Consider the following 11799-nt stretch of genomic DNA (forward strand, 5'->3'; position numbering starts at 1 on the left):
TAGCAGTCTGGAAATGTTTTCAGAAGGTCTTTTTCCCCAGACTGTATTCAAAACCAAACTCTAGCACAATAAGTCACATTTAATTTATTTAATATAATAAAGTCCAAACAAAGTGATAAGAATAAACTGACTATGTAAGTGTATGAAATAAGATATGTTCTGTATTACCACTGATAACAGAATTTATTTCCAGCTAGATGTTCTAGATTGTGAACCAGGACAGAAAACATGAGAAAACGGTTCTGATCATTTATCAAGATAAAAGTAATAAATTACAAACTTGAACCAGAACAGTGTGGAGTGCAGCCAGAGAACTTACAACCTCAAACTAGTTCTTTAATAATGTTTCTTTTTTAATATTTCCACTTTTTTATCCCGGTTAATCACAGTGTCACAGCCAAAACCTCCTTACGTAACAGACCAAACAAAACGTACTTATGACCAGCATAAAAATAGGAAATAATAATCTGCATAATAATGTATCAGTCCAAACTGATAAAACACAAATAATTTTTATGTATTTTTAATATTATTGATTTCCAGTCTAGAAAATAAGTGAACCTATTGTGACTTCTTCAAAAGTAAGATCCAGTTGTATTAGTCATTTTCATCAACAACTTTATTCTGGTCAAGGCTGCGGTGTTTCCATTTCCACCGGGGAACACTTGGAAACACTTTGTGCCATAAAGGCACAAATACTTGTTGTAGAAAAGTCTTACATTTCAATATTTCATTTTTATTTTCATAAAAAAGTATAATGAAGTATAATGAACACATTAAAATCTCAGGCAGCTGCCTCAGAACATAAGTAGGTTTAGAGCTTATAGATGCTGCATTTAGTGCCTCCAAACAAGCAAATTACATCATATATAAGCAAAGCATAACATTCATACAAATTAAAGTGCCACTCCTACTATGATCTGTGTGTCATTTTTGCCCGGCTCGTCCTGGTTCTTTAGAATTTCGGATGTGTTATTTTGTGGCCTTGCTTTATGTGAGGGGCAAAATGGTACATATTTAAAACAGGAGTAAGAAGAGACACAGGAAGTGATACCACAGGGAAGTCCATACACATCTTCACTTTCTACAGTGCTGTCAGACTCGTCTTTATGAGCCTTGTTCCATTCAGTTATGCCTCGCTCATGTTTTGTCCCTGCAGGAGAAATAAGAAGACGAAAGCTGTGCTTATCTTACTGAATTAGGTTGATTTATGTAGCATGTGGCATGTTTATTTATCCAATTTAGAAATAACTGGTGGGCAGATGACTGGCATTTTATTACTCATAATGATTTTCAGTGGCAATAATATAGAGTTAATCTCACCAGGGATTGTGTTGTCAAGTATAAAGCCAAAGAATCCTCCCACAAACATGCTGGTCGTTAAAAGAACCTGGAGCACCTGATCCAACTCCAAAATACCTGAAACATGGTAATATGTGTACATAAATAAGGTTAGGATTAACAGGAATTACGAAATAAAGTACTTACTGCTGTGAATAAGTGTTAATAAGTGATCTTTCTACAAAGACATTGTAGTATTTTTACAAAAAAAGGTTTTTCATTTGCTGGTGTGTAGTTGATGACACACTGACATTCTTAGTGTGCTAATCACACTGAACTTTAGATTCCAAGTTTTAAAATTTAAAGGGACAGCTCTGTTAGTTCTTCCTTAACACAAGTTAAGCAGTAAAAAAAAGCTTCCTCTCCAAAACCAGCACCCCAAAGCTCGACTGAAGATGTTGCAGGGGCATCTATTAGGCATTTAGCCTTTAAACTAGTGGCTTTGTTAAGCATTGACTGTAGACCATTTCATCCAGATTCATAATTTATGGCAAACCTGTTTTTGTGGTTCTTAATTTTGCAGAAGGCCAGATAAACAAATGTCCGATCATCTTTGGGTGTTCTTTCTCATCTTAGCAAGAAAACACTGTATTATGTACTTATTAATAGATTTAGTTAATTTAGCCCAGTTTAAATAAGCACAATGAAGTCACCTACTATAATCAGTTATACTATTAAGAAATTAGATGTCTATGCAACAAAGGTAAATTACATTCTATAACTTTATACACCATCAAATTAATGTAAATGTTTGTTTTGTTTTATTAGGATTTTAACGTCATGTTTTACACTTTGGTTACATTCATGACAGGAACGGTAGTTACTCAATACACAAGATTCATCAGTTCACAAGGTTATATCAAACACAGTCATGGACAATTTTGTGTCTCCAATTCACCTCACTTGCACGCCTTTGGACTGTGGGAGGAAACCGGAGCACCCAGAGTAAACCCACGCAGACACTGGGAGAACAAGCAAACTCCACACAGTTACTCTGACTTAGTCCATACTGTCCTTTAATAAGTGTTCAATATTTAAGCTGTAACCTATTCTAGTCTGTGTCTAGTCTTAGGTAGTGTTGCTTTGTGTGTTTAATCATAACTCTCATAATGATTACACTATAATGTATCACTAGTGAAGATACCTGTAGCTACAGTGGAGGGATTTTTTATAATCCAGTTTGGAATAGCAAGCCCCGTGAACATAGAAAATCCAAAGATGAAGATGTTACGAGAGGAGTTCATATCTGAATACTGTGAAAGTAAAAAAGATCAAATCAAACACAGTTTTTGTTCTGTTTTGTTTGTTTTATTTTTGTCTTAATGCAGAATGTTCATAATATTTTCCTACCTGTAGATTAGCAATACCAGCTGCAGTTATGACACCAAACATAACTAAGAACATTCCTCCCATGACTGGTGTTGGGATTGTTGTAAATATAGCACCAATTTTTCCAAACATTCCCATTATAATCATAATGACACCACTGGCAACAATCACCATGCGGCTGCCAACCTGCAAACATTATTCAGTTTCACTCAGTTATTTCTGAGACATGTAATGCTTTAATGATTAAAAGGTAATTTTGGTCTTCTTACCTTAGTGATGCCCAGTGCACCTACATTCTCGCTGTAGGAGGTGGTCCCATTGCCTGTACCCCAAGCCCCTGCTAACAGACAGCCCAGACCTTCGATACCAATCCCTCTGTTGATTGCATGCCTGGGTGGGGGTGGCGCACCAGCTAACCTAGCACAGGCAACGTAGTCACCCACTGATTCAATCATTGAAGCTATGACTCCTGCGAAGATTCCTAACACTCCTGCAAGGCTTATGGTTGGTAAACCCCACTGGCCTGAATAAAGAAACACATTTTAATATTAAAAAATATTACAATTTCCTGTGACAGTGTTTGACTTTGTACTTAAACTGAAGTATAATTTGTAACCTGTTTTGAAGGGCAATGTAGGGTGAAAACAAGTAAATAAAAACACAAATAGGACATGGGGAAAAGCAGCAGTCAAACAGAAGTATCCCAGCAGTACTTTCACCCAGAACTGACGAGACTAGCCACTTGGGCTAAGGTGAGGGAAAGTAGAACACTATAGACACTTGGGCCCAACTATTAAGGTGAGGGAGAAAAATGATGTGACTGACTGAACAGAAAGTTTTCTTTATGTAGAAAAGCATTACAAACATTGTGGTTCCATACCTGGATATGGAAACCTGAACCAAGGTGCACTATTTATTACATCTCCTTTAATGTCAGTGCGAGCGAGATAGCCGTACTGCTCCGGATTGGAAGGCAGGACATTATAGGTAGTCAGCAGGTAGCAGATTAGCCATGAAACAGTGATTCCCAAGAGGATCTGTAAAACAATTTCAAACACAAAATGATTTATGTAGCCCTCCAATAAAGCCTGATGTTTAGAATCATGAATAACGCAGCCATGTGCTTACTGGAAGAATCTGAAAGATATTAATTCTGGAGATGTGAAATTTCTTGGTCCTGTTGTAGGTGGGAATGGGGATGGCAATGTGGCGAAGATATTGAGAGAACAGCACAATCAAGAATGTTGTCCTGAAAAGGTAACACAAATGTCACATCCAGATGTTATTAAACGTCTTACAACACGTTAAATTTCCCACTGTCAGTGGAGCTAAACCATTTACACTAATAGATACCCACATGGCTGAGATGCCCCAGTGGTTTCCTGCACTCGTGCCAGCAGAATCAAACAAGGAAAGGCCAATCAGAGAGATGGTGGGAGCAATAGTCAGAGGACCAATAAACTGCATAATCAGACCAATAAGACCAGTGAATCCCACCAACACTTGGAACAGGGAGCCCACCATGATAGAACCCTGAACCTGTCGAGGAAACAAAACAAGAACTTTTAAATTGTACTTGGCAATTTAATCAATCTTTTCAGTCCTCAAGCCAAAAATTATCACTCACTACTTGCATGCGACTCTGCCAGACTTGAATAAACTCGGGTGAAGATGTGTTGACCAGGCTGGCATTCTGTGTCCAGGCCGGACAAGTCCATTCTGGCATGGACAGCAAGGCTGTTGTGGGTGCAAGAAGAGTAAAAGTCCCACCTTGAAGAATAGGCAACCTGTTATAATAAGAGAAGAGTTGTATTTATCTATGACCAATTAAATTCTTAGTTCAAGTTCTTAGTTCAACCAATGTTAAGGATTCTCTTTCATCACCATCTTAATCTTAATTCAATATACCCTCCTGTGCTTTTTAATCAAACACTCAATATTTACTGTTTGTCTCTACCATAACCTTATCTATAAACACAGTTTATTGCCACCTTTAATTTCCGAAGCAGAACTATAACCACTCCACCACCCATTACACTGCATGCCAGTGTTTTCTTAATTGAAATTATTCTTATTATGGTGCATGATGTCTTCATTTTAGATAGTAATAGTAATAGTAGGTTTATATTAAAAAGCTAAATGACTTGAAACCTGTATTAATTATATACTGTATATTCACAGTTTGCATCTAAAGGAAATCATATTAAGATTTAGTAAATATATATTATTAAACATACAATATTTGTATGCAATAACATTTTAATTTATTTTTTAAAAGTCCATATGTGTTGATTTCTTGTTCACTTTAAAAATTAAAGTGTGTAATTTAGCCAGGGATGCACAAACTTTAGCATATACTTGTTAAAACTGGTGCATTTTTAAGTTAAAATTAAAATGGCTTTAATAACTATAATTTGTTTGCTGATCTCAGATTTGTTTTGTAAAGATAATGAAAACCTGTGGAATGTGCATATAAAACATCCTAATATTCCAGGCTTCTAAATTCCTCTCTAATCCTGTTATCATCTCTGATTTCTGCTGGTCAGTAGATAGTAGTCGTGGTCAGTGGATAATACATTTACGGTAGTCTCACTCAAACAGACCAGGAGCATTACACAAGTATTTGAGCTCTTTGTATAGAAACTTACTGCTGTGTTTACTGAACTTAAGGTCCTCAGGCAAATGTATACTGCATTACCTTAAAATCTACCAGTCACATCTTAACTGTGCTATCAGATCTAATTAGATCAGTTTATATAATAGACTAATTACACATGCAACGTTAAAACCCAGCTTTATCTTCTTTACCACCTATGATATGTTGTAGATCAAGGTTCATGTTATGTTGCCACATGCTTTATTTCACAAACTTTATGTACATTTTGTTGTGGTTCACATATGGTTCATAGTTTGCATTCATTAGAATATAACTTTACCTGAAATAACTCATGACTGAGCATAACAGTGAAACTTTAAGGGCCTTGCTCAGAGGTCCAGCAGTTGTGGTTTTACTTGTATGTCACAATACTCTGATATTGCAAATTGCCACTATTGTTTTTGTTATCTGGTATACAACCCATTCATATATTCACTTCAAATGTACATACAATGTTTTTTTTTACTTTATGCATATGCAAATTAGCAAATACAAATAAAATATACACAAATAAATGTGTATAAAAACTGAATGTGTAAGAAAACTTAAAGATATAGGCTACCTGATGCCAAAGATAACCTGTAATAAAGTGCAAATCCCAGAAACAAAGAAGATGGTGCTGATCAGGAGACCCTGAGTGAGTCCATCATGCTGCAGACAAAGACCCTGAGAGAGGATCAGCGGGATGGCAATGATTCCACCAAATGCAGTCAGACAGTGCTAAGAGACAGACAGAATGACACAATTCAGTATTGCATACAATTATACAATCAGTATTACCTATGTATTTAAGTTTATTTGATGTACATTTTTAAGTCTGAACATTAAGAACTGAAATGTACACACAAAATAATGATTTGTTTTCTGTTTAATGAAGAACAAAGTTTCATTAAGGCACATGCTTTAACTATCTAATTACTAAAAAGTCATTCACTTCCTCTTAGGAAAGGAATGTAGGGAAGAAAAATCCCTGAACTGAAATCCCTGAAAGGTTGGCAGTTTCAAAGAAAGATTACACTGACCTGAATTCCTAGGATGATGCAGAGGTACCATGGTGGCACATCTGTTACACAATAAGTTGGTTTGTTTCTGTCTGTCTCCTCTGATAAGTCTGCATCCTGCTCACCAGATATGGTACAGAAACTATTGACCATCTTGTCAACCTAAAAAGTAAACATTACCAGCAAAAGAATGTTTGTGGTGAGGGATTAACTAGCATAGCATTTCATGTAGTAAAACAGTGATCAAGAAGAAAAGAACAAGAACGGTAGTGAGTGGCAAAATAGTGGTAGTTTAGAGGTTTGGGTACTGGAATAGTTATCAGAAGGTTGTCAGTTCAACTGCTCACAGTCAATCAACCTCATAAGAAGCTTAAAAATCACTACTTGGCTGTGGCTGTGTCACACATGTTCCAACAGATCCTTATTCAAGGCAATTCTGTTTTGGTGGTTCTTGGACTATTAAACTTAAATTTATGAAAGGTCATTTGGACAAAGAAGTGTGTTTATCAATTGTTTAGTCAAAAAGAGATCAGAAATCAAGGCAATGTAGGTCTGTATGTAAACATAAAGAGACATTGTGAATAATAGTTTAAATTGTTTCAGATGTAGCAAACCAGTCAATACATTGTTGTTCCCTTACAAGATATTTGGTAATAATTTATTAGGTGGTGTCTTTTTAATTCTGTTAATCATCACTGGCATGGTAATGTTTATATTGTTGTTGTCCTGCTCATGTGTGTAATAGAATCACGGCAGTGTAAAACTAAATATAATAGTAAATTAGAACTGACAAATTTTACTTTTAAATGTGGTTGATTTATATATTCTTTGTCAAAAACGTATCTTGGCCACACATAAGCAATAACAGTTTATATCATATTTTTTTTGTTTGGTATGAACTAAAAGAGTGTTTCTTTAAACCATGCAGCACCACATGATATGTCGTAAACACAGCATAAAAGTTAATGTTCATTCTCATTATTTAAACTTGTCTCACAAGTAAACACTACTAAAAATACTTACAGCAAAGCCATAGCTGTCACTTCTATCCTTTTCTGGAGCCATGAGTCCAGTAAATTCCTGAGACAGAGGTCTCAATCTGTAAACTTCACCTTCCAAAAAAAGGTAAGCAAAAGGCAAAGTCAAAGTGAGAACATAAAGAGCAGCAGCAGAAGTAAGAGGAGAGAATGTGAATGAGTGGAAGTAGAAGGAGGGCAGAGTAGCATTAGACAGGCACCGTGGCTCCTGCTCAAGCTGATTATTAATGAAAGAAGACTTGTTAGTTAGATGATCATGTGAACTCCATTCACCATAGCAGCTGACTAGCAAACTCCTGCACTTTTACAAACCCCATTTCCAGAAAAGTTGGTACATTTTGTAAAATGCAATAAAATCAAGTATGTGTGGTTTGTTAAATCTTCTGAACATTTTTAACTGACTAAAATTCAATACGAAATAATCTGTAAATATAAACAAATTTAGAATTTGATGCCTGCAACACACTCACAAAATTGGAGAAGAAGCATGTTACATAATTTTTCCTATTAATTAAGCTTTTCAGACAGATCTGGACTGCAGGCAGGTCAGTCAAGCATGGGCACACTTTTGTAGTGAATACTAAATTAAGTCTGGGATTGCCACTAATTGCCACTTCTACAATATAGATCTTAAATTTACCATATCTTTAAAATTTATTTGCTGAAGCTCTAAAACTTGCAGGATGTGAATACATTTAAATGTTAAAACTAGCATGCCGTTTTTACTGCAACCAGATGAGTGAGCAGTCATTTTCAAATTGCATAAAAATGGATGATATGAGGCCACTCAGGTGGCGCAGCGGTAAAAAGAGACGCGCTGCAACCAGGGCTGGATTCTGAGAACGTGGTATCGAATCCAGCTTTGCTTTACCGGTTCGAAGCTGAGTGGCTATATGAGCAACGATTGGCCGGTTGCTCATATGGGGGGTGGGACAAAGAACCGGATGCGGGTCTCTCTCTGTCAGAATGCGATTACGTTCTCTGCCGGCTGGTTGGAGGCGCTTGCACAGAGATGAGAGAGGGTGCCCTTAGGGTGTGTCTCTCCGCATGCAACGCTGGGTGGCGCCAAACTCGTCAATGTGTGGGTGGCAAAGATGCATCTGGCTGCTGCTCGTGTTTCGGAGGGGATACGGGTTAGCTTCAATCACCAGCAGGGATAGACAGAGAGGCATAGACAGAGAGGAAGCACGATGCTAACTGAACAATTGGATGCGCTAAAAAGGGGAGAAAAAGGGGTAAAAAAATAAAAATAAAAATAAAACAGATGGATGACATAAACTTTCTCTTTATGGACAAAGAATATCATTATAAAGAGGCAATGATGTTATGAACAAACAGTATTAACTGTTTGCAGTTTGGTGTGTGTAAGCAGACAGCTGTGTGTGTGGGTGCAATACGGAAACAGTTTACTTTGTTTTTAAATTTCAAATATAATAAAGTGTGCATAGTACACACACACCAAAGTCTATTACTGGCTATTTCATAAATTACTGTTTTTCAGTAGGGTGCAGCAAACTAAAAAATTTAAGTCCTTGGAACTAAAAAAAATGTTCTTTCATATACCACTTTATGAGCCAGGTTTTTGACAGCATGTCAGAAGTTGAAGTGTAATAAATAAAGGAAATGCTCTAAATGAAGAAATGGGTACTAAATAAAGAAATACTCTAAATTACCCCCTACCAATAATTAATGAATGAATTCATGTAAATATACCTGCCATACATTTAATTTAATAATTTCAGATATGATTATTTGGAAAACCATGCAAATTTAAAAATTAGTTCTGCTTTTTTACAGTATATAAAAAAACAGAGCTCTGGTTAAGCTTCAATCACATGACTCATATTAAGGCCACGCTCAAGCACAAATCTGTTCATTCATTCGTAGCTACTTTTAGAATTGCACAAGCATTCTCACATGCATTCATACACTTTCATTTACTGTAATTACATTTGAAGTTAAAGGTTTGCATACAGCCATAAAGAGCATGACAGTCTGGGAAATTGTTTTTTTTTCTGTGATTAAATAATATAGGCATAAAAGTCTTATAAATTCAAGTTCTTTATAGTTTTTTGCAGCCTTGAAATAAAGTAAAATATTATTAAAGTTAGTTTAAGGATGGTTTTGTGAACCACTTCTGCATTAATTACTTTTTTATAAAGAATGTGAGTTCATACATTGTGAGATTTAAGGCATTTAATACAGCAATTTAGCTTATTAACCTGGATATGAGAACATTGGACTTTGTCAGTTTTTACAGATTTTATCTGTGCCCTATCAGAAGAGCCCCCGGCTAAAAGAAAACTCAAGGATGTAAGCTGTTCAGTAACCAGACCTTCCAGTGACGCTGTAGATGGCAGCATGATGTCAGAAATATAAGGACATCTCTGATTTTAGTCTTGTTCAGACTTTACAAATTTAACGGGATCAGCTCGGCTCATTGTAAAAACATATTAACCCTCTACAGCACAGCGTTGCCCTCAGGCAACAGAAAGTTTTCTTAAGCTCCATGTCCAGTGCCTGTTTTTTTTAATTATTGCAATCAACCAGAATGGTCAAAAAAATATCAAAAAACAATCTTATAAAGTTTGAGATTCACCATCAAGCATCATTTTAAGGTGGGACTGCCTTTTCTGACACATGGTCACAGAAGCACATGGTATCAGAAAAACATGAGATTTTTTGCTTTATTAATCTCATTTAAAATAACTTGGACTGTAAATAAAAAATATGTGCATGTGTGTGAAGGTGTAAAGAAGTCTTCTGTCGGGTTTTATGAAGTTTTTTGTTTTTTTGCATGTTTAGAAATTAGTTTTTTCTTGTCGTTGCCTCAGGGCAACGTTGTGCATTAAGGGGTACTTTTCAAGGATGTTTTTGCTGACTATGTTTTAGGATGTTATCATGTATTATCACATGTATTTGTGTACAGTATAAGCTCCAAATTCAAATGTGTTTTCTTCTCATTTAAATTAACTTTTTTCCTGCTTTTTGATAAAAAATGGACATAAACGTGTTTTATGGAAGACAGGATCGCCATGTTAGGCCAATGCCATCTGATAGTGAAGACAGTGAGATAGACAGCAATGACAATGAGGAGGAGTGGAGTGTAGAAAAAGGTTTGAGCAATAATGAAAATATAGGGTTTTAATTTCGTACAGCAGACAACATACAAAAGGAAGTTGAGGAATATTGGAGCAACATCAAGCTGTGGCATTAATTGTTTTATTATTGTGTTTTTGTTGGTATTGGAAATATACTCTAGACACCAGTGAGGAAGAGAACAAAGAAGACAATTTGTCAGAAGATGACAGTAGTTTTTCCTAAATCCCTTGATGGAAAACACACCTTTGCCTCTACAGTACTCCCTGAATGGCTACACATTTCTCCATCAGCCAGTGAAATGTTGGCATGTATACAGATAGAATTGTGCTAACAATGGCATAATAAGAAGTGACCTCATGTATCTTTATGCCTTTAAGTCCCAATTTGCACATAGTTTGTGCAATTACAAATAAGGTGTCAGGAAGAGAGAGCGACCCAGTGGTGGGATTTCCCAACAGTATTAGGAGAAGAGGGAGAAGCAGTGGCCCACAGCACCTATCCCTAACCAACATATCAGACTGGACAATATCTTACACTGGCCAATAATGTGTGACAATAAATAAAGATGCAGGGTTCCTGGGTTCACAAGAATGCCCAAAATGATATGCAAAAAGTGTAACGTACCACATCACAGCAGAGAAGAACTTCACTCTTAGTGCATGACACAACACACTACATAATACAAACCTATAAGATTCCTTTATTGATCCCCATGGGGGAAATTCGAGAAATACCCATGTACAAAAAAATACACGTTTCTAGTGCTTCTTTCTTTCCTTTTTAATTGTTTGTTGAGATTTTTAAAAAGATTTTCTGATTTAGTACTGCACTCTGAGTAGTTAATTATGATCTGTTTATTCATCATTTTCTCTGAGAATCTGTACCATTGTTGCACAACGTTGCCCTTAGGCAACAAAAAAATTTTTTTTTGATGGGGGGGGTCAATAAAATAAAAATATATATTTTATCAATAAAATGTCCCAAAATAAACCTAGAAATAATGTGGAATAATTTTTTTCATGTAGCACCAAAATGCGTGCTGTAGAGGGTTAATGGTGTTCTTTCAGTGTACACGTTGTAAATTTAGTGCATAGTAATAGCAACTAAATGTAGTCTTGTTTTTCAGTATGAGTTGCTGGGATTTTTTTAGGAAAATGGTTCATTGTAATTATTTATCTAGTAATTATTTATTTATTAAGATTTTATCGTCATGTTTTACACACCCAGACCACATTCATCACAGAAACGGTAGCCACTCGCCACACAAGATTCATCAGTTCACAAGTTTAATGTCAAACACAATCACGGGCTATTTTGTATCTCCAATTCACCT

General features: G+C 35.9%; 1 protein-coding gene across 1 annotated transcript; it reads right to left on the bottom strand.

The window, feature by feature from the left end:
- Positions 1-850: 850 nt before the first annotated feature.
- Positions 851-7392, bottom strand: slc23a4 (solute carrier family 23 member 4). The gene is made up of 12 exons (XM_063004798.1): positions 7351-7392; positions 6349-6489; positions 5889-6046; positions 4298-4457; positions 4028-4209; positions 3799-3919; positions 3551-3707; positions 2940-3193; positions 2692-2856; positions 2486-2594; positions 1324-1419; positions 851-1153 (listed from the first exon to the last, which is right to left on the bottom strand). The coding sequence occupies exons 1-12, from the start codon at positions 7390-7392 to the stop codon at positions 897-899; spliced, it is 1842 nt and encodes a 613-aa protein (XP_062860868.1). The 3' UTR covers positions 851-896.
- Between the last annotated feature and the right edge of the window lie 4407 nt (positions 7393-11799).

The sequence above is a fragment of the Trichomycterus rosablanca genome, chromosome 11, assembly GCF_030014385.1.
Source record: "Trichomycterus rosablanca isolate fTriRos1 chromosome 11, fTriRos1.hap1, whole genome shotgun sequence".
NCBI classification, from domain to species: Eukaryota; Metazoa; Chordata; class Actinopteri; order Siluriformes; family Trichomycteridae; genus Trichomycterus; species Trichomycterus rosablanca.

What these genes read in the sequence shown, in the direction of transcription:
- slc23a4 (XM_063004798.1), bottom strand. Translation starts at nt 7,392, where the DNA reads ATGGCTCCAGAAAAGGATAGAAGTGACAGCTATGGCTTTGCT. An exon ending in TCCCTCCACTGTAGCTACAG is followed by an intron (nt 1,420 to 2,485) that starts GTATCTTCACTA and finishes ACCATGTTTCAG; the next exon opens with GTATTTTGGAGTTGGATCAG. An exon ending in ACTTGACAACACAATCCCTG is followed by an intron (nt 1,154 to 1,323) that starts GTGAGATTAACT and finishes TTTCTCCTGCAG; the next exon opens with GGACAAAACATGAGCGAGGC.